The 27,397-nt window shown below is 36.3% G+C and overlaps 1 protein-coding gene, 1 long non-coding RNA gene and 1 pseudogene across 2 annotated transcripts; 1 reads left to right on the top strand and 2 right to left on the bottom strand.

The window, feature by feature from the left end:
• Positions 1-1,706: 1,706 nt before the first annotated feature.
• On the bottom strand, positions 1,707-2,324 carry LOC114410585. Its single transcript, XM_028374551.1, has one exon. It carries the CDS (start codon positions 2,322-2,324, stop codon positions 1,707-1,709), a length of 618 nt encoding a protein of 205 aa, XP_028230352.1.
• An 11,101-nt stretch (positions 2,325-13,425) lies between these two features.
• LOC114408125 lies at positions 13,426-14,347 on the bottom strand. Its single transcript, XR_003665821.1, has 3 exons — positions 14,291-14,347; positions 13,818-13,904; positions 13,426-13,469 (listed from the first exon to the last, which is right to left on the bottom strand). It is a non-coding gene; the product is annotated as an uncharacterized LOC114408125 (long non-coding RNA).
• An 11,397-nt stretch (positions 14,348-25,744) lies between these two features.
• LOC114410584 lies at positions 25,745-27,131 on the top strand (annotated as a pseudogene).
• The last annotated feature ends 266 nt before the right edge of the window (positions 27,132-27,397 follow it).

The following is a 27,397-nucleotide window of genomic DNA, read 5'->3' as shown; positions in this document are numbered from 1 at the left end:
CCCTATTAAAAAATTGAGAAGAAATTACACTTAGCGAGCACGACTCACTTAGCGCATGAACAAAAGTCTACAAAGCTAAATTGCCTTGGGCTTAGCGAGACAGACTCGCTTAGCCCAGGCTTATTCTCACTTAGAGGCATGGTGGCTTAGCGAGCGTGGCTTGCTTAGCCGCAACCAAAATACCAAAAGCCTCTATGACACAGACCTAACTAAGTTTACTCGCTAAGCATGACATGCCGGCTTAGCGAGTTCATATGAATTCAGAAATCAAAAACTTTAAATTTAAAGGTTCGCTAAGCCGTAGTGCAGTGGCTTAGCGAGTTCATACAAAGATGCATAAATTCAAACAGAAATGATGAACTCACTTAGCGGGACAGGGCCTGCTTAGCGTGTTCATAAGAAAACCCAAAAATTCATCCAAAAAGGATGAACTCGCTAAGGGAGCAGGCTCGCTTAGCGAGTGCATTGAAATTTCCAGAAAAAATTGGAGCTTCGAAGCCTCAACTCCCTAGCCACTTTTAGGCATAGGAAGCTTGAGGCACAACCCTGCAATCAACCTATATTATACACTAAACTAAAGCCCTAACGACATACTAACTAAAAATGTAAACACGAAGCAACAATAAATCAAACCCACAGAGAAATTAAAATGTCTTCTACCCTAGGGTTCAAAAAAAATCAAAATGACAAAAGATTAAAAAACTTACTTGGATTGTAGAGAAGTTGAAGTGAATGAAGGCAAGAAGTAGAAAAGCAAATGGAAGCACAGAGCGAAGATGCGAATGATTGCCAATGAAGTGTGTGGGGAGTTATAGTTTTGTGCAAAAGGTAATTGCCTAAGGCAGTTATGTTTTATTTTTGGCAGTTTCGATCTACTTGCTAAGCGCGAGTGACTCGCTAAGCGAGCACTCAATGACATTTGAATTTTCAGGATTTAAACTCATGCATTTAGTGAGACCAACTCGCTTAGCCCAATTTGAAAAATAAGAAACTTGAGAGGTTTTTGGGCTTAGCGCTCAGGTGCACGCTTAGTGAGTTATGCAGCTCTGATTGGTCTGCAACTTCTGCTAAGCGGGACATGGCTCGCTTAGCGGATTAAATGCCTCATGATGTAGTAGTGGGGTTGTTCTTAGCGAGATGGTCTCGTTTAGCGCTATGCCATTCCAGAGAAGGTTTTGGGCTTAGCGGGATGACCCGCTTAGCCCAATTGCCATGAATGTCTAGGCAGAGAGCCTTTTGCGCTTAGCGCACAGGCACACTTAGCGAGAGACTACGTCACACTCAACGAGGTGACTTGCTTAGCCCTATTCCATTAAATGCAATTCCAGAGAGGTTTTTGGGCTTAACGTGACTGTCTCGCTTAGCGAGACTCCATCAGCCAATGGTTGGGGTTGGCGTGCTTAGCGAGAGATGTTACTTGCTTAGCGCATAGAGTATGTCTCGCTTAGCGCATGAGGCGCGCTAAGCGAGTTGGATGACTAAATTTTTTTTTCTAAGTTCTTTCCTCATCCAATGCTTCAGAGAAGCTTTTGGCCAACTCCTCTATCATACAAAACATGCTTAATATCATACTCTAGCAATCATAAATAAGTCAAAAACTAATTACATGCAATGATGATAGAAAAATGATTAAGAAAATTAAGAAAAAGCTGGGTTGCCTCTTAGTAAGCGCTTCTTTAACATCACTAGCTTGACGTATGATACCTCTAAGAGTCTTGCAAAACCTTTTCTTTGGCAATCTGAGTTGTCTCGTTCTCAATCCTCTCTATCTTGGAACAGACATTTCGGTTAATTAATTGTTTCATTGTATCAAACAATTTGAAGGTAACCTTCTGGTCATCCACACTCATCTCTAGATTACTTTTCCCCATATCAACCACACAATTGGCTATTAACATGAATGGACGGCCTAAAATCAGTGGAATTTCAACGTCCTTTTCAATGTCCATTATCACAAAATTTGCAGGGAAAGTGAATTGACACACTTTGACCAACACATCCTCCACTACACCATATGGACTTGTGATTGAGTGATCTGCCAGCTGCAATGTCATTCTTGTTGGTAAGATTTCTAGCTCTCCAATCCTTCTACACATGGATAGGGGCATCAGATTAATGCTAGCCCCTAAGTCAATAAGGGCTTTTCCAACTGACACAACACCAATTGAGCAAGGGATAGTAACACTCCCTGGATCCTTATACTTTGGTGGAAGGATCCTCTGGATAACAACACTACAATTTCCTTCCACCACAATATTATCACTGTGGATATATTTTCCCTTCTTGGTCAGCAAATCTTTGAGAAACTTGGAGTAGAGTGGCATCTGTTGCAAGGCTTCTCCAAATGGAATAGTTATCTCCAATTTCTTGAAGATATCAAGGAAACGAGCAAAGTGTCGTTCCTTGTCCTTTTTGGACGACACCAAGGGATATGGTGCTTCCTTTCTGATACTTGGGACAACCTCCTTCTTCTTTTCTCTTGCTAACTCACTCTTAGTCTTTTTCTCTTCCTCATTATCTCTTTTTTTTTTTCATTTTTCTCATTTTTTTTCTTCCTCCTCTTCATTTATTTTTCTCTCCTTCATCTGATCTCCCTCATTGTCTTTTTCTCATTCAGCCTCTAACTCCTTCGCCTCACTAGTCCTACTCTCATCCTCCACAATGGCCTCCCTCTTGCTTCTAGTTATGACAGTCTTGCATTCTTCTGTGGGATTTTTCTTAGTATTAGCTCCAAAACCGCCAAAAGAATTTCTAGCTATTTGCTTGGCTAGTTGTCCCACTTGGATCTCCAGGTTCTTGATGGCTGACTCAGTACTTTTATGATTAGATATTGAAACTTGCATGGATTAAGCCAAAGTTTCTTCTTGCTTGGTGGTCCTCTCGTACAAGCTAGGCCCTTGATTCAGAGGTCTGTTGGAAGGTCCTCCTTGGTCTTTATTGAACTGATTCCCTGGATGTGACCTCCATCCTTGCCCTAGATTTTGATTGAAATTTCCGCCTTGCTGGTAACTTGAAAAACCGCTTGAATGGAATCCTTGTCTGTTTTGATTCCCCATGTAATTAGCTTCTTTTACAACATCATCTTGGGGTATTCAACAGCTGGATTCATGAGCTCCTCCACATATACTACAACCTCCAACCTGAATAACTGCTAACTGAGAAGGCTGAGCCGCTTGTAATTGTGTTGGCAACTTGCTGAGTGTCTCAGTGAGTGATTCCAGCTGCTTAACTAGCAGCTTGTTCTTGGCCAACATTGCATCTTGCGAAGAAAGCTCTAACAGGCTTCTCTTGGTGGGTACATGACTTCTATCACGCAAAATAGCACGATCACTAGCATCCATATTCTCAATGAGTTCCATTGCTTCTTCTGGAGTTTTCAACTTGATCTTTCCCCTAGCAGAAACATCTAATAATTGCTTGGACTGTGGTCTCAAACCATCAATGAAAATATTCAACTAAATAGGCTTTGTAAATCCATGAGTCGTTCAAGTGCTTCACTCAAAGACTCATCTGGAAACTGATGGAATGAAGAAATTGCTACCTTGCCTTCAGCTATCTTTGATTCAGGGAAGTATTTCTTCAAAAATATTTCTACTACTTCTTCCCATGTTTTCAAGTTATTCCTTTGAAAGAATGCAACCATATCTTTGCTTCTCCAGCCAAAGAGAATGAATACAAACTAAGCCTCATTGCATCTTTCGGCACCCCTGCAATTTTCACTGTATTGCAAATTTCTATATATGTTGCAAGATGTGCATAAGGGTCTTCATTGGGTAGACCATGAAATAAATTTCCTTGAATCAGCTGGATCAAGGAATGTGGATATGTAATGTTGTGTGCTTGGACTTCCATCCATGCAATACTTGTGAAAAATTGCGGCACGGTAGAGTTAGAGTAGTCCTCAAGAGTAACCTCTGTGTTTGCTCGTCTGCCATGATGTTAGCTTCAGATGCACCAACTTCGGATTCCCTCAAGTCTACTGGAAATGTTGAAGATGATTCGGATGAACATGTTCTCTCGGCACTTGGCTGTACTATCCTCTCTTGTAAAGATTTTCTCCTCCTTTTTGTGTTATTTTTCCTGCAAGTAGCTTCAATCTCCAAATCTAGTGGAGCTAAATGCCCTGGTGAAGAATTACCTCGCATACAAGAAGTAACTAAACAGAGCAGCAGTTAACCATGTCAAAAGAAAAAATTGAATTCTAACTATTCACAAAAATTAATCAAAGAATAAAAAATGAATGTTTCCAAACTGAATTATACTATCTAAGTGGAAAGAAATTCCCCAGCAACGGCGCCAAAAATTTGTTCGGAAGTCACAAGTGTACCGATTCGCACAAGTAGTATAAAACGGTAAGACCGAGTATCATATCCTCAGGGAATTTGTTTCACTTAGACCATGTACATTCAATATGTAAAATCTTATATGGATTGAAATAAGACAAGTATTAAGTTCTGTACTAGAAAATCTATTTGAACATAAACAAAATATCTAAAGCTATAAAGAGTGAAAAATATCAAGTTAAAAGCGTTGGGGTGTTCTACTGACTTTCTCTTGATGTTTAAAAGGTATTTTTCTCTATTTAACGTTATCTTAGTGTTCTTATGCTGAGAAACTACTCAAACCATGATTCCTCACATGAATGAGCCTGTCTCTCTTTAGACTTCGCCATTGATCCCTCAACAAACTTGTTCTAAAAGAGTTGCATTAAGCCTACAACATAATATGAACTAGATCACTGCACTCCATTCCTAGACATATAGATTTCTAGCTTGCTCTACCAAGTTCTATGGTTTTAAAGCATTTTCCAATACTAAAAAGCCTAACTACACATACAAATAGGTGATCAAGCCACAAGCATGTAAAATAAGCATAGATAGAAGTAATGAACACAAAAAATAGCATTAAATAGATAGTAAGAGTATTACATCAAGATTGTTCAATAGAACTCCCCAACAAAGAATCTTAGCCTTCCATTACAAGCAAAAACTCAAAACTACAAGAAAGAAACTATTTTTGGTGAAAGAAATTGGAAGAAGATGATGGAGGATGTCTCCTCTTATTTTCCTGAGCTAAGCACCTCTATTGCTCCCTATTGCATGTTGTTGTTTATTTTTGCCAACTTCAGTGTTTTAAAGGCTTTTGTACCTTTCAACTTCCGAAGGCTCACTTAGCGAGCATGTCGCTAAGCGAGAGTGGGCGCGCTGAGCGCGAGAAGAGACAACGACCTCGTTGGGCGAGCTAGCTGTGCACTGGGTGAGCACATCTCTGACTTATCGTCTTCTAGGGTTTCCCATCCGCTAAGCGAGTTGGATGCCTCGCTAAGCGGATGCCACTCGCTGAGAGGGTTTGCCTCGCTGAGCGAGTCATCAGCTGCTTGAACATTCTCTTCTTTGGCCTTAAACTAAGTTGGATTCAACATTAATTCACAAAATTGGAGTTTCTTCTCTATATAATCAGACGATATAAATAATATGTACAATTCCTACTAAAAGAACCATAAATTGGAGGTAAAACGCTATTTCTTTGCAAGTATTCAATACTAAACTAACTCATGAATAACAACTAACAATAAGCACTTGTTATGTATGTGTAACTAGGTAATGCCGTGAATTGTTAAATGTAGATTCCAGAGCAATTGTAAGAGTTTTTTATTTTTATTTTAAAGGTATGATTTTTGTTACACTGCCTTTTTCATACGTATGATGATTTATTGGAGTTGCAAATCTTGTTTCTCTGGTCAATGTGGTAAGGGTTTCATTTGTTGTCGCTAAGGTATTATAATTATTAATAATAATGTCTTGGCTGTTCGCTTTGTTTTTTCAAAACTCAAATTTAGTATGGGTTAGCTCACAACAAAACTAATAATGCCTTGTCCCACAAAGGGAGAAATGTAGGAATGCATTTATTTTTTTTTTGTTTTTTTTAACTTAATCTGTGTTTGGGAATGAAGGTGGATGATGGGGACTTGTGTAATATCTCAATTTTTCGTAAATAAATTTAAAAAGCTTTTTAGTAAATAAATAAATAAATAAATAAATAAATATAGAGCAAATAATAGGCTGAGTACCCTAGGTATAAATAGTTATGTTAAGTCAGCTGCCTCCTTTTGGTCTCATTTTCGTTTTTCCCCTTCTCCTCTCAAAACCCTTTCTTTTTCCCGCAGCCCACCAAACCAGTCTCAGAAAAATGACGATCTCAAACCCGTTCACCGTTGGATCTTTGTGAAATTTGAGTATCATGTTCGCAACACAATTCCGAGCATTCTCACCGTTGTGAATTTCAAAATCATATCTGAGCTTAGAGGAAAACCCTTCGCATTGTAGCATTTTAATTTCCCGCAGAAACCCAAAACTGTCTCTGTAAAACTACGATCCCGATTTCGTTAACCGTTGGATTATTGTGAAATTTGGATATGTTGTTTGAAATTCAATTCCGCACACTTCCACCGTTGGGATTTGCGATATAATATTCGTGGAGGGAGAAAAAGGAATCGTATGAAGACAGTACAAGTGGAGGTTTCAATCTCTTCTCCGTCTCTCTGACGTTTGGGAATTCTATCGGAGCAGTCGGATGAATAATTGAAAGAATTTCTGGGAACCGTTAGAGATGTTGTTATCGCTGACTGAAGACACGTGAGCCCGCTTAAAGGTAAGGGATGAGTTTATCGCAATTGGGGATTAGAATGAACATGTGTAGGGATCCTTAGAGAACTAAATTTGGGTTTATTTTGGGATGCTTATTGAATTATAATTTTCTCTTTATGATTATAAATATAATATTATTGTGTTCTATGTACCAATTGATGTCCTGATGAGAATTGATTGATAAACTTGAGTGCTCTTGATGTCTTTGTGTTTAACCCATGAATTTGATTAATTGATTGTGATATAATTGTGAGAAACTATTTCAGGGATTTTACACCCCATGTTGTGATGAAATCTTTTGTATAAATTGTTATGTTGAGGTTATGAAATGATGATTCAAACTGTGAGTATGTGATAAATTGAACATGTGACGGATGATGAAATACATGTGTATTGAGATGAGATGGGTGTATTGAGTTGTGAACTATGAACTGTGCAATCACACAATTGTAAGACCCTTTAAGGGCGACGAGTATTGTGATGGGATCCACTGTGGGAATCCAACGAGTTAAAATGATTTTGAAAACAATTGAGTAGATGTGTGTATTGCATAGTTCATAGGTAAAGTGTACATGATTCATGAGGTGTGATAACATGTTAAATTGAGATTATACCATTGTGATTGGGATTAAGTGTATGTGATAAATTGAGTATGTATATGATTGAGATATATATGTGCATTGAGTTGTGAATTATGAATTGTACAATCACACGATCATAAGTCCCTTCAAGGGCGACGAGTTAATGCTAAGTCCCTTTTAGGGCGACGAGTTGATGTTAAGTCCCTTTTAGGGCGACGAGTTGATGCTAAGTCCCTTTTTGGGCGACGAGTTAATGTTAAGTCCCTTTAAGGGCGACGAGTTAATGATAAGACCCTTAAAGGGCGACGAGTTAAAATTATTTTGAGAACAATTGAGAAGTCGTGTGTTTTGTACAGTTCATAGATAGAGTCTGTGTGCTAAAATAATTTTAGGGGTTGGACCTGAATCATGAGGGAGAGGCCCTGACGGACTCTTCGGAGTGTAGGCCTTGGGGGTCACCGGGTTTGAGTGCTCCTTTAAGCCTATGTTGATCCCATATGGTTGGAGCATTCTCGCAAAACATCGTGACCCTGACTGGTCTCCCTATGATCTTACTTAGTGAGAGTGACCTGACAAACCCATTGTGTGGTGTGTCTTGTTATGTACTCCTAAGCGCCCCAGGGTGGTTTTTCACTGACATGGTACCACATTGCATATAGGCTTGAGTCTTAGCATAACTGTCGCATACGCTTGCTAATTGTTTATTATGAAATTGATGTGTTATTATGTCTTGATCGGAGTGTGTGATTCCTGTGTATAATGATTGATGATTGAAAGGTGTGATTGATGAATGACAAAGTGATGAAATAATGTGAGATATGCTAAGTAAATTGTATTTGGCTACTATATGTTGTGTTGTTTCTCTCTAGTAGTTAGCAATGTGATAACTCACTCCCGGTTTGCTGTTTGTGCTTGGATCATGTGATAATCTTGAACTTTGTGTTCGGGGGAACAGATGAATAGGTGGATGACTATGAAGAACCTCATGCTAGAGGACACGGGAACACCACGCTCTGATAGGATGTGACATTAGGATATAGGTTCTATATTAATTGTATGAGACTTATATGACTTTCTTTGAGTCGAGATGACTTTATTATTTATTTGGACAAGTTTGAATGTGATGTAGAAGAAAGTGAATGTGAGCCTTTTACCCATTTGAAAAGCTTGTATTTAAAAATGTTTTAAAAATACTTTTAATTAATATTTGAATTTTTATTCCTTTATTAATATATATGTGAGGGGTAGAGGGTGTCACAACTTGCCTAAACATGCTGATGCAAACACTACTGGAAAAACAAAGCGGTCGTCATAATTGGTCAATGATGCTACTACGACGGTTACCCACTCGTCTTAGAAAGTCAACGATTCTAAGACAGTTATGCAACCAACCATCTTAGAATGATTTATGTACTAAGACGGGTATTGATCAAAACCCTTCATAATATGTATGACATTCTAAGACGGTTTTGTCCTATAATCGTCGTAGAAAGCCATACATACTTGTTGGATCAAGTGGCCTCAGAATAATTAAGAAGGAGGGGTTGAATTAATTATTAATGTACCTTGGACTAATTAAAACTTATCCTTCTTAATGTTACTAGATTTAATTAGGCTTTACTACTAAGTTATGTGACTTACACAAAAGTAAAGCGTAAAATTAAAGTGCACAACGGAAATTAAAAAGTGTAGGGAAGAAGAAAACAAACACAAAAATTTATACTGGTTTGGCAACAACCTGTGCCTACATCCAGTCCCCAAACAACCACCGGTTCTTGAGATTTCTTTCAACCTTGTAAAAACCTTTACAAGCAAGGATCTAGAAGGGATGTACCCTCCCTTGTTCTCTTTGAACAACCAAGTGGATGTACCCTCCACTTGAACTGATCCACAAGAGACGTACCCTCTCTTGTTCTCAGTTACAATAACATAAGTAGATGTACCCTCTACTTGTACCACAAAGGATGTACCCTCCAATGTGTTGAGACAAAGAATTCTTAGGCGGTTAGTCCTTTGAATCTTTGTTAGGGGAAACAAAAGATATCTCAAGCGGTTAGTCCTTTGAAATCTTTTGTTTAAGGGAAAGGAAAGAATCAAGAGAAAAAATCTTGGAAAGGGAGAAGGGAGACACAAAAGAATTCAGGCGATTAGTCCTTTGTTCTTTTGGAAAAGGGAGAAGAGAGACACAAAAAGAATTCAGGAAATTAGTCCTTGTTGAATTCTTTTTGGCAAAGGGAGAAGAGAATGAAAAGATATAGCACACTTTTGTTTTCTACAGAATTTTCACTTGCAGAAGAACAAGGTTTGAAGAAGAAACTTAGAAAGCTTTTTGGCAAAGGAAGAAGAAGAAGAAAGATGAGTAGGAAAGAATTGTAAAGGTTTAAAGGTTTCTAAAAAATTGTTCAAGAAGTTATTCAAATTTTTTTTTTAATGCAAGTCAAGGTCTTGCTTTTATAGTCTCTTCATGTCTGGTCAAAAAAACCATTGGAAGAGTTATAACCTTGATAAAATCATGTCAAGAGTTACATCTCTTGATCTTTTATTCAAAACTTGTCACTGGTAATCGATTACCATAATCATGTAATCGATTACACAATGCATTTTATGAAAAGATGTGACTCTTCACACTTGAATTTGAATTTCAATGTTCAGATACACTGGTAACCGATTACACCTTTTAAAAATCGTTTGGAACGTTGCAAATTCAGTTAAAAGCTTTTGAAATCAAACTTTACCACTGGTAATCGATTATAGGGAACTGGTAATCGATTACCAGAGAGTAAATACTCTGATAACTTAGAAAATTTTGAAAAAACTCTTTTGTAAAACAAAATTGTGCTATGTTTGGTTTTTGAAAAATCCTTTTCAATACTTCCCTTGTGAAGTCTTCTTGATTTTTTCTCTTGAATCTTGAATTCATCTTCTCTTGAATCTTGAAATCAACTTATCTTGAATCTTCTTGATTTCTTCTAATGAATCTTGAACTTGTTGACTCAATCTTGAAGTCATTCTTTTGGGCCTTTTGTCATTATCAAAACTACTTGATTCATACTTGAATCATCATTATGAAGCTTGCTTCTACAATACTAAGACGGGTTCTGATCAATACCCATCTTAGTGCATAAATCATTTTAAAACGGTTGGATGCACAATCGTCTTAGTGTGTATTGTAATCTAAGATGATTTTTCCAAATAATTGTCGTAAAATGCAATACATACTAAGACGGTTATACATCCAACCGTCTTAGATTGTTAGGCCTTCTGAGACGGTTATAAGCATAGTCATCTTAGAATGTTGTTCATTCAAGGACGGTTTTGTACGTAATCGTCATAGAATTCCTTTTTTTTTTGTTTCAGACATATTTATTCATATAAATTATACGATGCATTTCATTGATGAAACATATAAGTTGTGAAATTAAAATTGTATTAAGGGTCATTCTGCTATGCAATTTTTATTATTGACAACTGAAAAAGATATACAAAGTCATTCATATTTGTACGAATGAAAAACATTTAATCTCTAAAGTGTTTCTTACTTTATTCTACACTGAAGTTGTTTGTGTCTACAACATTATGGACACTAAGGACAACAAAATATTTCACCTCTTCCACAAACAATAGAATCTTTAAAGTCTTTGTCTTAAGATGATAAACATGTTATCGATTTGATGAAATCCTCTAATGAAATGTCTAAGGTATTGAAGCATCAGTCATCTGATCACTCTAAATAACATCAACAACCACAAACAACAATAGCCACCAACATCAGCAGCCACCTGCTAAATCAAACAAAAATTTAAGATCATAGTAGTAATGCTAGAAAAGGTTATTTTATTGCTCATGGAAAACTAAGACATGTTAGGCTGATGTTTATATACAAAGCATAGCAAGTTTAAGTCTTTCACAAGTAGTTTCAAATATTGGTTGGTCATTTCTAAGCAACCTCGATCACAATTTTAGATAACTGGCCAAAATGGGTCATATTTTATGAAAATTAGGAACTAAAGTTGTAAATGAAACATTTCCTTATAAAACTTAAGAAGACATGGATGCATTATTATGCAAATTATCAAAAAGAAGAAACAGGGGAGCTGGCATAAAGACCAAGGAAGATGTAGTATACCAGAATATATTCATAAGATTCCTCACAGATTTGTAATATGCATTGTAACACCTCAGTTGACAAGGTAAAGCTAGCTTCACACATTTTTTCGACAATACCAAGAGCCTGCATTGAAAAATAAAATGGAAATAATTTAATTAAAATGCAGTCATGTTAGAGATAATAAAAGATTTGTTTCATAATTTATAAAATAAATAAATAAATAAATTGTACAACAAATCATACACATTGAGATTTATTAATTATAATAGAGAATAGAGTAGCCTAACTCAATCACAAAAGTTAGCTCAAGCAGAAAATTAATATTAAGGTCAGATATGGTAGGTGCTAGACGAAACTTGGCAACCCATGGCCTTCAGTTACTGCTTTTACTTGTTTCCATATTTTTCGAAGAGAGAAATTGAAAATGTTCTTGTAATTGCATTATTGTTAATGAGTTTATAAAAAGGAGTATTTGTACACTTATGACAAATTCCCTTCATACTCTAATGTCTAATTATAAATAATACTCATGTATACAGATGAGACAACATTTAAAAATCATCTTTGTAGGTGTAAACAACTGAATTGCTCTCCACATCATAACTGGCCCTAATCGGTTCCCATCAAAAAGAGATTAGGATAGTATAATTTCCAGACCAATGATTAACCTTTTTCGAATGTCTTATGCTTCTCTATCCAGTTAAAGTATAGATAACTTGTATGTGAGTGGTAAAAACGGGATGTGAAATTACTTTCTGAAAAGAGACCAGCCTCTCCACTCTCCAGCAATAACAGAATCAATGGAAGAAAATAAATAAAAGAACCAATAGCACTGTTGGAGCATGAACCAGCCTCAAACAATTTTAGATTGTTAAATAAAAAAAATTACCAGCTTGAAACAATGAAACCATGATCCAGAGACGTCACCAATTGAATCTTGAATTTAGTTTTCAAAACATTGCAGTAAACACAGTGTTGGGAAGCTCCAGCTGTGTTCTTTTCTTATAAGTACAAATTCTTCAAACTAGTCAAGCCTTGAAGTCAATGGACAAGGCAAAGGTTGTGATCCTGAAATATTTCCTATCAATTTTGTTAGGATAAATGTCAGTAATAAAAAAAGGAAGAAACAGATACTTGAAAGTTATGATGGGGGGAACTAAAAGAATCAAAGAAAATTTTATTATGTCATAAATTGTTATGATAAAATTTAAGGAATAATAAACATATTACTATTTCCATTTGTCCAATTTTAGATTTTGGTTAGGCAAGTGATTGATGTATGGAGCAGGTTTCAGTGTTCTGTAAGCTCTTAAGAGATCACTCGATACTCTCGTCTTGTAATTATTTTCCTTCTTGCTTTTTTTCTTCTCATGAACAAGGTTCTTGCAACCAATTGATAACCACAATAGGAGATATAAGGTTGGTTTGATGGTTGGGAAGGGGGGCTAAAGGGTGAAGGGAGAAGGGGGGAAGGAGAGGTTGCGGGTTCGAATCTCTTTCATTGGCATTTCTAACAAAACTAGCAAACTAGCATTTCCCAATAAAAAAAATAAAAATTGATAACCACAATGAGGATTAATAAAACGAGTTATACATTGTCTTATCCACAACAATGCAAAATGAGCTTTTCATATGATGAGGTTCAAGGGAACACTTCTTGTAAAACATGCATATTCTTGACTTTTGGAATAATATCTTCTACCTACCACATTACCAAACAACACACATATACTTTAACACCCACAAAAAAAAAAAAATTTCATAACATACAACTAATTTATGCCAATAATATTCCAAATAACATGGTAAAAAAGAAAGACCAAAATACCTTGCAGGCATCTGTTGACTGTGGTGAACCTTTTATCAACATTTTGTACTTTTGCAATATATAAGCATGAATGCATGATGGTTTAAAACCTTATGGTAGTAGAAAGATTAAAGTTGTTCCAGCTGAAAATAAGGTCACTGGTAAAAAAAAGATTGGACTTGTGTGCTTGAAATTTGTACACAAATATTATAAAATAAAAAAGTAATGTTATAGCCTCTTCTAGCAAAAACTCTTGTAACAAAGTTTATAACTCAAGGCGCATCGTTCAAAAGCATGGATAAAGTGTGTGATCGAATTCCACTAGTCTGAAGGCATTATCCCACCAACAATAAAACAATCACAAGCATGTCATTCAGAAAATTGACGAAGATTACATGCTAATGTACAATAAACATAGTAGTGAAGGCACAGGAGAGGGAGAATGGTACCTCTCTGATACCATGTTTGAATTTTGGGGATTTAGGTATTAAGGGAGGAAGAAAGATAAAAGAGAATGAAACACTATTTAAATCAAACTCTAAAGGGGAAACATTAAACAAAAAAACACTAACAGAAACTGCAAATGAAGATAGTATATGTATATGTACAATGCATTAGAAGGAAATAAGAAAAGGGATACATTTAACAACAATAAGCAACTACAAACCATTTACATCTTGTTCATTGAGGACACCCCAGTGAGCATCAAGTACGTGATTGACTGTAAAACCATCTGGTGGCTCTATAGGATAAACATCTCCCTTCACACAAGCAAACATGTCAAAAGAACAAGTCATACTATATTTGATTTTACTAATGAGCAAATAAATCAAAGAACAGAAGGGAGGGAAAATATCAAACATGTAATGGAGTGCATTTGTGCCAACCTTAGCTTCATTCATTGCAATAGTTACTGATTTTTTCTGCTTTATCCAATCATTGAAATTCTATAAACCAAAATATTAGAACCATTGATGTTAAGAAAAGAGCCAAAGACAACATAAATCTAACAAGAATATAATCCAAAGCACATGGGACAGATGGTGTTAAGTAGAAAAGACCATTAGCTGTAATATCATTAGGCTTTGAGATATGCATAAGTGTTAAAACCATTTTGCATTAGGTTAAAAAGTAAATAAGATCATACCCCCACAGGTGTATCAGGTTTGGCAACAGGTTTCATATTTTTTGCTCCCATAATGGCAAAACAAGTGTTCTTCCTTCAAGATCTGGATAAGAAGTAGCTAAATACCGGAAAAATGGAGTAGATGCACCCATCTTTTCCGTTCTTAATGCAATCTAAGCATAGTTACATCATCTAATAATAAAAAATTAGTAAACTTCGCACAACCTTACAATATAATGCTCAACAAAGTGGACAAGATACAAAAGTAAAGGAAATTTGTTGGGTACTCAATTGAACCTTCCAACCTTTCCAGTTTTGGCTATCTCTTTAATTCCAAACTTGTTGAAATTTCTTTGAACCACAACCATGTTCCTGGGATCTCTAGTGACCCGTCACATTAGCAAGAAAAATTCACCCAAAATTATGACCTAATTTTATCTCCAAGAGTATCTAACGACAAATTACAAGTAATGATGGTAATGGTTGTGACTAAGTAGTATGTAGATAGAAAATACAATAATCAAAATATGAAAGAAACACTTGCACAATAAGGTTAAAAATATCTACCCAGCTCATATCAACACACTATTTATTCCTGATATTATTTAAAGATGAGCAAAATCCTATTTGTGTAAAAATGAAAGACTCCTATCAAGAACAAAACAATAACATAAAAACAACCAGTTCAACAAGTCAACCACAATACAATCATACTCCAACCTTAGTGACCAAATTATACCATTACTATTTATGTAATGAAAGGAAAGAGTATATCAATACATATAGTATATTCCAAAAATGAGCTGTTTACAAGGCACTGTACCACTCTCAAAACACAATTCACCTCCAATAGTAAATAATTATCTTAATGAAACAACAATGATATTTTTCCCCACTTTAGAAGTACAATCCAATTGATTGTGAGTACATATGAATATAGAGCATGCACTAAAACATGGAAATTAAAAATTAAAACATATGTTTATTGTCCAACAATAACCTCAATTGTCACTGAATGTTGCGAGATCTCCACAATCTTAGCTTTGAAGATGTCCACCAACCACTTGAACTGAGAATATTCCATGTTCAAATACTATATTCTCAACAACAAAAATAGATGTACCATTCTTGTGTTGCATGAGTTTATATTCATGGAATGTAGGGCAGTTACTAAGCAGACTATTATCCTCAATTTCTAGAACAAAAGGTAACATAAACATATATCATATTTCGTTATAATTACCTGGAAGTATACAACACATGCATGTACAACAATATGACTTTTCCCACCCGCTTCTTTTTATATCAATAACATATGCCTTTAGTTGTGAATCCGCATAGCAATCAATGAGTCTGTAGCACTGCATATTAGATATTAGTAGGCTGAAATCAAACCTGAAGTAATAAATACCTATTCCACTTTCAGTGATGTGGCATGACCGAATAATATTTGAAAATGACAACCTGTCCAATCAAATCTCCTTCAACTTTATGAACCCTATGCACTGTCATAAGACACCTTCATACTTGGCTGTGATGAATGGCTACCAAAGCTAATGTATCTGCAATGGAGCCAAAATTGTATGTGAATCACTTCCAAAGCTTTGCTTAAGTGAAGCTAAAAGACTAAAGCAACATAAGTCATTTTGATCTTACTACAAATTATTGTCAACGTGTTCTTCAATTACTCTAATGTGCACAGTTCAATCACAATGAAGTAACAAAACTGTAGAGATACAATTGATTTCAAATAACCAAGGAAAATGTCATACCATTTTCATCTACAAAGTAAAAGGGAATCAATGAACCAATAATGGAATTAATCCTATTAACATCTATAATTTATAATAAAATAAAACCAACAACTCAAACAATTTCAGCATAAACAATGGAAGAAAATTGTGCCTTTCAGCTACACTCTACTGACGAAACCATGAAGTGGGTTGTTTCCAACCAAAAATGTGAGGTTAAAAAAATGTCAATTATTAATCAAAGCGTGTCATCAAAGAAAAAATTACGTCCTATATTTCTATTATTATTTTTAACATCCCTTTTTTCTAATAGCTAAAAAGTATGTTGCCCATTTCTTGCGAAGTGTTGTGATGGCATGCACGTCTAACACTGATCCATCAGAAAACCACTAAAAAATTAATAACCCATGACATTATTAGTAACGACCGCAAACATAGCTTAACAAATATTAACCAAACTAAGAATTGAAATTTGTGTTAGTAAATATACCTTGTTCCAATCATCCTTTAAACCGCCAGTAACTATGCACCACATCCAATGCATAACATAATATCCACACTCATAGCCTCCAGTTTGAACATGACTCTAAATTTAATAGTGAAAATATATTTAACATTCAATCTATATAAAGATACAAATGTATTGTGTTTGCAAACACCTATTGATTAAATAATTTCTAACCTTTGGTTCAATCCATCAAGCTACAACTTTATCAGACATACCTTCGAAAGTACTGGTTATTGTCTTCATTGCACTTGTTACAAAAATTACAAAAAACCATTTATATCATGAAAACATTGTCATATATTAAACAACAATTCCAAAGACCATCATTTATAAATTTGAATAGAACCTGTTAATTGTAGCTTTTATGTTAATATCAGGCTTCTTCTGCAAAGAACAAAACCAAACAAAAATGTTTTTCCTTGGACATAGAACAAATAGTTTCCAATGTGACCTAAAGTCGACAATTATAATTAGCCACCGCATCAAGCAAATAATTTCCTAATCTACTACAAAAGTTGAACTTATTGATTCAAGTAAGCTCCTAAGTACAGTTGTCGTTGCGACTCCTTGACCCATGTTTGAATGTAATGTTCACATTGTTGATGTCTATCCTTAGCATTGTGTATAGACTGAGGCTCAAGGAAACCATACACTAAACCACGACCTCTGCTTCTACCGCACTTATCCATTAACCTATTTCGAAGAGAAGCAAATGATTATTGTTAAGCTATTACATTGAAACAATTTTCATTACGAGGTAATAAAAATGAAAGCTTGTAATTGAAATGACTTACATCATCCACAGCTGCAGTATAGATATGTTTAAACACTTGTGACCTGATATTATTTTAGCTACATCAGGATGTGTGATGAAAAATTTTGCTTCTACATTTGGAAGCCAAAATTTAGTCGCCTTCCATGGGAGTTCCACTGGATTCTGGTACACGTCATAAAATATCTTCATCAATTATCCCAATGGATCCTCTACAACACCTGCATTGCACCCATCAACACGTCTTACCGGATTCAGCACATTATGATCTGAATCCTATATGGTTAAATAAAATAACAATTACATTTATTTTGTCAAGTAGGTATTACCAATGCAATGTCAACCACAACAAGCAGAGGGAAAATGAATTTACTTACATCAGAGATAGGTTTCACAAGATGTGTCGGCCATCCAATGAATGTGTTAATGGCCTCCTTGACATACTGAATCTTTAATATGGGAAATGGGACCCTGGCGTCACCGTCGTAAATAGTTATAACATTGACCCTGACCACATCATTTGTGTATCATGCCGACACTATCAAACACCTTTCCCAAGGCCACTAGCCATGAACAATTGTCACCAACTATATATAAGCCCATAGTAGTGACATCAATAGCAGAAGGCTCCTCAGCTACAACATTTTCAGCAGCTTCAGCACAACTTCCTTTGGTGCTAACACGTGTAGCCAATATGTCAGGGTCAGGCGCGTCTATAGGGGGTGAGTGTTGCGAGGCCATTTGGGATAACTCAATTTTGATCACCTCCTTCAACTCTTTTTTCATTATCTCCATAGTTCGTCTATTTTCCTCTTCTACCTCTCTCCTCCACTCTTCCTTTAGATTTCCTATGATTTCCACCAATTGATATGGGGTGATTGTTTCCAAAGAAGTGTTGGAGCCATGCGATGCCTGTCCAACGACACGAACACGACCAGGATGCTCTAGTCGGCCAAGCACAATATTGAGTACGTCCTGTTGACTATCCGACATAAATTTTCCCTGTGTCGTTTCTTCCTGTAAATCATCTTGTGACAACAACAAGAAAAAAGACTTATACAAACTTCCGTATTCCCTATCAAGATGTGAAAACAATATCAACTAAATAATGAGTTTAACAAACCTTACCTAACTCAAATCTTGTCTAAAATTTTTTTAATTCAAACTTGCCAATTAGGGGTTGTCGACTCTTTGCAAATTGTTCCCAAGTTTCTGGATCCAAACCATACTTAGCAGATGGATCATGGTTATTTTCACCGTCTTTGTCAGCATATACATATTTAGTGGTGAGGAAGGACTTAAATTGCCTCCATCTCGTCGCAACCGTCGACATGACCTTCTTCTTGGTAGTTGATCCTTCAGGGATGTCAAATTTACCCTACAATAATAAATTTTTTTGAAACACCTCGTCAACAATGACCTTTGCAGGTTAATTAAACATAAACTAAACCAAAATGGTTACTTAAGTGCACTTACCAAAATGTCATCCCATATAAGATCTTTTAGAGATTCGGTGGCAACTTTCCAACTTGAATGTACAATAGGGATTTTCTCCCATGCTACTACCCCCAGGTAACTACGGAATTTTTCTTTATGAGGGCCAGATCCTCTACTAGTAATAGGGTTCACATTGACAGTAGGTCGTGGTTGATCGAAATTTCTTCCAGTCAATCTTCTGAGCTGGGTAGTTTGTTTAGTCTTCTTTTTTGTAGTTGCGCTTAGAGCATCTAAAGGTGGAGGGGAACTTGGGGGTGTTGCCATGGCCGCTGACAAAAATAAAAATAAAAATGTAACACAAGTTAATTAGAACAACATGTAAGTATGAAATTATAATTAAAGACAATTAATTGTAAATTGTAAAGTATAATTTGTCAACATGTTAAACATTATTTGGGTATATATCGCAATTACATAGCCGTATTCTCCCATAAACCTTCATCATGATCAATACGATTTGCATATACATCATCCTTCTCATTTTCAGCATTTGTGGAAGGCATTTGTGGGGAGAACGTGGGCATCTTGTTAACATCAAAGGTTGAAGCATCAAAATCATAAGGGATACCACTTGTTTTCCCCTGTAGAACAACTGACCATCTTGAGTCACTCAGATTTTAAACATAAAACACCTGTCTTGCTTGTGCTACCATGAAGAATGGCTCGTCCTTGTAACAAACCCTTTCAAGGTCAACCAAAGTAAAGCCCATTTTGTCTTGATGGACACCCACATTTCCATTAACCCATTGGCACTTGAAGACATGCACTCTAAATTCACCATAATAGAGCTCCCATATTTCTTGAATGACTCCAAAATAAGGCATGGACGCTCGAATCGAATTGTTATCCAATTCACTACTAAAGTGATCCAAATGAGCATCAACGATCACCCCACTGTTTTGCATGGTACTTTTATCATCCTGTGACTTTGTGTAGAAGGAATAGTTGTTGATATCATATCCCTTCCAAGTGTGGACATTGAGATTTGGGCCAACAACTAACAATCTTAATGTTTTAGAAGCATTGTCATTAGCGAATATTGTTTTTCTAAACAAATTAATGAAAGTCCTATTGTGCTCTTGCAACACCCTCATCATATTCATGTTTGGGTGACTAGCTGCAACATTTTCTTTGTGAACATCTATGTATGGGATAACCTCTATTGTGTTGTTGAGTACATATAGATGCGCTTGTGATACCTGTTGGCAATCCACGGTTACAACATTGAATCTTCATGTTCCCCTACTATCATACCCTAATTTCGTCCGGGGACCATCTGTTTGTTGGGATGCGACCCTCGTTTGACCACTTCGAGGTACTCGGCACCCATTTTTAGGCGATTCGTGAAGTTTCGTGACATGCCAGAAGTCAAAAGGAAGCATTGTTGCACAATCTGTGAAGTTCCGTGACGTGCAGGAAGTCAAAAGGAAGTGTTAATGCGCAATCTGCAAAGTTCCGTAACATTCCCGAAGCCAAAGAAGGGATGATTGCATAATCTGTAAGGTTTTGTGACATTATGGAAAGAAAACAAGTATCATTACGTAATTCGTAAGATTCCGTAACGTTACAGAAAAAGAATCAGCAAAAAAAGGCAAGGAGGGTGTATTTAGTAAATAGGGGGGTGCAAATAGCAACCAGGCCCACTTGGGCCTTCTAGGAAGTTCTCTAGAAGGCGGTGCCTTCTGGAGGAAGCAACCTAGCTCGCCTGGTATCTCAGAATAGGGGAAGGAGGGAAGAAAAAAAATGTTCAACCCTCCTGGTATCTCAGAATCACTTAAAATTAGTGAGAAAAATTGTTTCCGTGAAGAAAATCCAAGCCGAGGCGCTTCCGTAACGCTTCCGAGATGTTTTCGTGAGTGATTTCGCGAAGATTTTCAACCGTTCTTCGTCGTTCTTCGTTCGTTCTTCGTCGTTCTTCGGTCTTCAACCGGTAAGTTCTTGAAATCAAAATTTTCAATTCATTCTATGTACCCTTAGTGGTCCCCAATTGTTTCGCGTGCTTTTATTTTCATTTCATTTACTTTTCGTACCCCCTTTTGACGTGCTTTAGTAATTTATTTAAGTCATTTTCTCACCTAATCAAAAATAAAATAAATTTGCACCGATCATTCGTATTGTAATACCCTTTAATTTCTGTTAAAATGAAATCCGACCGTTCGGTCATGCCGTAACCATGTTTAAAACTAAAAAAGAGGCAAAATAATAGTATAATATCTTTTAGTAAAATAATCAAAAAAATCAATCGGACGTTTTTCTTTGGGATTTTTCTTTCTTAATCGAATTGACTAATAACCAAAGTGAAACTAAGGCTAAAATCAATCCATAAATCAAACTTTTGTCATTACCTAAAAAAAGCCATTTTTAAGGTCCAACGCCTTAAAATGGGCTTTTCCGCTTTATTGGTTAAGCGTAGATTTCTAAAAAATGCCTAAAATCAACACGTAGCTTTATTACCTCTTTTCAAAAAATAACAAGAGATCATTAATGGTCTAATGCCTTAATGTTTTCTCTCCTTTCGAAATGAATCGAAAGATTGTTTAATGGTCCAACGCCTTAAATGACCTTTCATTCAATAAAAACATATTTTGCAAAAAAAGATAAAGACAAATCAACCACCGTTTGGTTCTCAAAGAACTACGTAGGTCTGATTTCCTTATCACAATTGAGGAATACGTAGGAGCAAGGGAAACACCCTCGTCGACCATAAAAAGATAAAAAATATAAAGGGTGCGTAAAAGACATAAGAACGTAGAAAAGGGAAAATAACATAAAATTGAAGTCATATTTGCACATTTGATTAAAGGCTGCCGTCTCTTGTGACAGACGTGTGGGGTGCTAATACCTTCCCCGTGCGTAAATACAACTCCCGAACCTTTCACTTAAAGTTTGTAGACCATGTCTTTTCTGGTTTTTCCGACGTTTTCCTCAAATAAATGTTGGTGGCGACTCCGCGCGTATTCCTTTCTTGGAAGATGCACCCGCGAGTCACGTGTCGCCCTCTCGACGAAGGGTAGGTTGCGACACCTACCTTGTCGTGTGGACTCATGACGACTTTCAGGAAGGTCGACATGGGTAGCAGTTTCTATGTACTCATAACAAAATTCAATAGCTTCTTCTGCGACATACCTTTCCATAATGCTTGCTTCCGGTCGATATTGATTCTTCGTATAAATTTTCAACACCTTCATGTACAGCTTAACCAGATACATCCACCGCAGATAGACTGGCCCGCACAACCGTATCTCTCATACAAGATGAACAACTAAGTGAATCATAATGTCAAAAAATGCTGGTGGAAAATACATCTCCAATTGACAAATGATAATGGAAGCCTCATTTTCCAAATCATCCAACTGTCGAGGGTCGATGACTTTGTTGTAGATCACATTGAAGAAAAAACACAATTGAGTTATGGCAACCCTAACTTTGTCAGACAATATACCTTGAATGACTACAAGTAATAAATGTGACAATCATCAGACTTCAACCCAACAAATTTCAAATCATTCATAGATACAAGGCTCTTGATATTTGAAGAGTATCCTTGTGGGACTTTCGCATTTTTAAGACAATGACAAAAACTTTTTTTTTCTTTGTCGTTGACATGGTATGACATGTTGGGGGCAAATACGTTCGATGACCTTGTGATACTGGATGCAACTGTTGTCGTATTCCCATTTCTACCAAATCTTGACGACATTTCAAACCATCTTTTGTCTTGCCTTTAATCTTAAGAAGAGTGCCAACTAAACTATCACACACATTTTTCTCGACATGCATAATATCTAAACAATGTTGCACATGTAGATCGCACCAATAAGGAAGATCAAAGAAGATTGACTTTTTCTTCCAAATGTTCTTGTCAGACCCTTCCTTTTTTCGTGTGTTCCCAAACATAGTTATGATGCCCTTCACCTGATAAAAAAATTCCTGACCTAACAAAGGCTTTGGTGCACTATCAATCTCAAATGTCCCATTAAATGCTTTCTTCATTCGCTGATATGGGTGATAAGGTTTTAAAAATCTTTGATGTCTTGTATACACTGTCTTCTTTCCATGATTTAGTTGGATGTAATTTGTGTCTTTCTCACATATAGGACATGCATCGTGGCCTTTGACACTATATCCGCTCAAATTCCCATACGTTGGAAAGTCGATAATGGTGAAAAATATCATTGCACGCAACCTGAATCTCTGCTGAAGATTCCCATCATACACATCAATCCCTTCTACCCACAATTTTCTCAGGTCTTCAATCAAGGGAGCAAGATAGACATCAATGTCGTTTCTTGGTTGTCTTGGACTGGCTATCATCATACACAACATAATGTACTTCTACTTGATGCACAACCAAGGAGGAAGGTTGTAAATGATCAGCAAAACAGGCCACGAACTATGGTTGCAGCTCAAGTTACCAAAAGGATTCATTCCATTGGAAATGAGACCAACCCTTAGGTTTCTGGGATCCTGTCCAAATTCTGGATACAACTGATCAATTGTCTTCCATTGAGGAGAATTAGCAGGATGATGGAGCAATCCATCATTTATCCTCCCATCAACATGCCATGTTAGGTTTTTTGTGTCATGTGCATTAGCAAACAATTGCTTAAACCTTGGTATTACTAGAAGATACCAACACACTTTTGTTGGAAGATCGTTGTATGTGCTTGCATCATCAGTGCATTCGTCAGACTTCACTTTGTAGTGTGACACCCCACATGTAGGGCAGTTGCACATTTGAGCAAACTAATTTCTATGCAAAATACAATCATTAGGGCAAGAATGTATTTTCTGGTATTCCATACCCACGGGGCATAATATCTTCTTTGCCTTGTAATGATTCTTCAGTAACATGTTATCTACAAGAAGCATATTCTTCAATAACAAAAGTAATTCATTGAAGCTTTTGTCACTCCACCCAAATCTTGCCTTCAAATTCACCAAAGCTAACACCCCTGATAACCGTGTGTAGTTTATGTATCTGAGATATAATGGCTTCTTAGAATAAATATCTAATTTTTCACAATATGGTGCATGTGCTTGCCTAAAAACCTCTTGTCCAAGATCACGTAACATGTTTTCTATACGATCACCGACTTGTACATCAACTGCATCAGTCAGAGGGGTTGGTGCATTTGTGGTAACTCACAATGCCATATCCATTTTGTATAAGTAGGACTGATACCATCACATATAAGATGTGTTATAATGTCATCCAATGATTTTCGTCGCCCATTCAAACATTTAACACATGGACATAAATATACTCCACCCATTTCTGGTGCATTTTCTTGGGCAAATTGCAAGAAATCCTCAATGCTGTTCTCATACTGGTGACTTATGCGTGCTTTTTTCATCCAACTTCGATCCATCTTTGGTGTATTGTCATACGGGGTAGATTCCCCGATATGCATGACAACCTCTCTTTTTTCATAAAAAAGTGTGACCCTATCCCATTTGGGAAGACAACTTTTTACTTGATTCAAACAAACAAGTTAAGACGGTTATCTTAAATTTGACGAAATTTCGGCAACATTTCACTTTGGTCTCCAAGTACACAACATGAAAGCAGTGACATCAATTCACCCCAATCATGTATGGACCCAGAGAACAAAGCAAGATGCACTAAACCGAAATTTAGTAAAAAATAACACAACATACTTATAAGTAAGAATTAAGTAAAAATAATTAGTCTTCTCAAACTGTCCAAACGGACAATTCAAGATTGAATACAACAATTAATACAAATTGTCCGTATTAATTGTTGTATTCAATCTCAAATGGGGAACTATGGTTCGCTCACAATGTACAAAAATGTAATACTAAACAATAGTCACATGTGAACAACAAATTTAATAAATAACGACATAAGTGTCAGAATGACATACATACCTAGATAGATTCTACAAACAAAAACTTAGGTTGCGGTAACTCCGGTGATTATTAGATGAGTGAATGTTTAGTGAAACAACAAGTAGAAACCTTGTATCCTTAATAGACGATAGAGGGTTTAATAGTACCACCTACAAACAATACAGTATGTTTAACACCAAAGTGAGTACAATTGTGTAAACAAAATTTATTCAAACACACAGATGATATATGTATATGTCATCAACAAATAGATGTTGATGAATGAACCGGTGCAACAGTAGTGTCTTTCATATATCATTGACACAAGAGCGTGTAATTATTGGTCAACCAATTTTCATTCACATGGAAGTAATTTTGCTAAATTATTATTACCTAAACTTAAGAAAAGAAATCTGGCTCTAAAACTACTGATTGCATGTTTATTAATAACCTAATATGTATGTTAAATATGCTATTAAGACTTAAGAAGCAACAGCCATCATCATTGAAAGCTCATAGGTAATTAATATTTTATGTTTGGTTTTGATCTATAGGTGTAGGTGTTGTGTTAATGGCCACTGTTGTTTATTCTTTATAATTTATCCCATCTGAAATTGCTTCAGAAATTTATTTTGTATATCAAATATATTTTAATACAGTGATCATGTTGTAAATTCACAAGGCATGAAAGCATATAATTTTTGAGAAGTTGGTGCTGCAGCTCTACCTGAAGGAGACATTGGAGCTAAGATGAAAGGGCAAGCATGGAAATATCTTGGGACTAATGACATGCCTTAGCTTATGTGGATCAACTATTGCAGGCTTCTCCAGAAACAAATTACTAATTCTGCATCTGCTTGTCCCCATCTGAGAGCAATAGCAACATCTAAACGCACAAAAGCAGGCCCTCGTCAACTTTGGCATGTTCTTCTATCATATATGTTTCTTCTGCTATATTTTTATCTCTCATTTTATATGAGGTTATGGTTTTACAATTAATGTACCAAATGGGTGTAAGTCTAGTGAAGGGATGATTATTTAGTATAAGGTGATTACAGATTTTAAAACAAGTTCATAGATTTGAGGGAAAGAATATGGAGATAGAGATTAGTGCCATGCACTTTGTTGGGATGGACTTTGTGGGTGTGGGTTTCTTATGAAGGTTCTATCTATAATTCACCGAAGGTTTATTGACATGACTAAGAGAATACATAAGGATTCTTCCTTGTAGGAGGATGTAGAGAAAGTGAATAATAGCTTTGTTGAATTGGATTCAAAGGAAGGAGTGAATGATGGTTTTCCTAAAGGTGGAGCAAATGATTCGCTTCTTCCTGGTCTTTTTGATGATGTTGCGCAGAATTGTCTTGCTTAGGCTAGTAGATTTGATTATGCTTCACTAGCATGTATAAATAAAAGGTACAACTTGCTGATTAGGAGCGGGTATCTATCTGAGTTGAGGAATAAGATGGGGATTATGGAGATACAACATTTGGTTTAGTTGGTTTGTGATCCAAGAGGGTGGGAGGTATCTGTCTGAGTTGAGGAATAAGCTGGGGATTATGGAGATACAACATTTGGTTTAGTTGGTTTGTGATCCAAGAGGGTGGGAGGTATTTAACCCTAAGAGAAATAGATGGATAACATTATCTAAGATACCTTGTCATGATTGTTTTAATCATCCAGACAAGGAGTCCTCGGCTATGGGGAGTGAAATGGTGGTTTTTGGTCGGGAATTGATGGATTTTGCCATTTGGAAGTACAATTTGATTTCTTGCAATTGGGTAAAGATGTGGCAATGTTTGTTCAATTGCTGCTGTTCCTGGTGGAACTAATAAATATGGAAATGTTCTTGAATCGACAAATTTGTATGACTCAAATTCAGGTACATGGGAACTATTGCCAAACATGCATGCACCACGTATATTGTGCTTTGGTTTTTTTATGGATGGAAAATTCTATGTGATTCCTGGCATGTATCCACTTATTGTTTCATTGACTTGTGGGGACGAGTATGATGTTAAGACTAGAAATTGGTGGAAAATAGAGGGTATGTAACCATATGTTAATGGGGGTGCTTAGGCACCTCCACTTGTGGTAGTCGTGGATAACCAGTTGTATTATGATGAAGAGCATCTAACGAACATGGTGAATAAATATGACAAGGAAAGGCACACCTGGAGTGAAATGGGAAGGCTTCCAGTACATGTTGATTCTTTTAATGGATGGGGCCTGGCTTTCAAGGGTTATGGAGAGCAACTTCTGGTTGTGAGTGGACAAAGGGGTCTAGAAGGTGAAGCTGTTATGCTAAATTGATGGCGTCCAAGGATAGGGTTCAGGAATGGAACCATAGATTGGAAAGTACTTGGTGTGAAGGAGCATCTTTGAGTGTTTATGTACAACTGTGCTGTTATGGGATGGTTCGGTGAGATGCTTTTAGATTCACTCAGTAGAAGATTTGCTGGTATCTACAATCTGACTTAGCTTTCAGGGGTGCTTCCCTATTGATTCATCTCATTTACCAAGTTAAATGTCCCTCTCCCTTGATGAGAATTTGGGTTAATTCTTTTGACATCTTATTTGGATGTGTTTGTCTCTTTCATGATCCATTTTTTTATTTTCTTTTAAGATTACCTAGTAGGCTTAGACAGATAAGTTCTATTATCCTTTTCTTATCCAACTATATAAACCAATAAATCATAGAATTTTATTTTTTTTAATACTTAAATGCTTATTCTTTGCTTTAGTGT

This window comes from Glycine soja, chromosome 4 (assembly GCF_004193775.1).
Source record: "Glycine soja cultivar W05 chromosome 4, ASM419377v2, whole genome shotgun sequence".
NCBI lineage: Eukaryota > Viridiplantae > Streptophyta > Magnoliopsida > Fabales > Fabaceae > Glycine > Glycine soja.
Note: the sequence above shows the minus strand (reverse complement) of the source record. Positions and strands in the feature narration are given on the sequence as shown.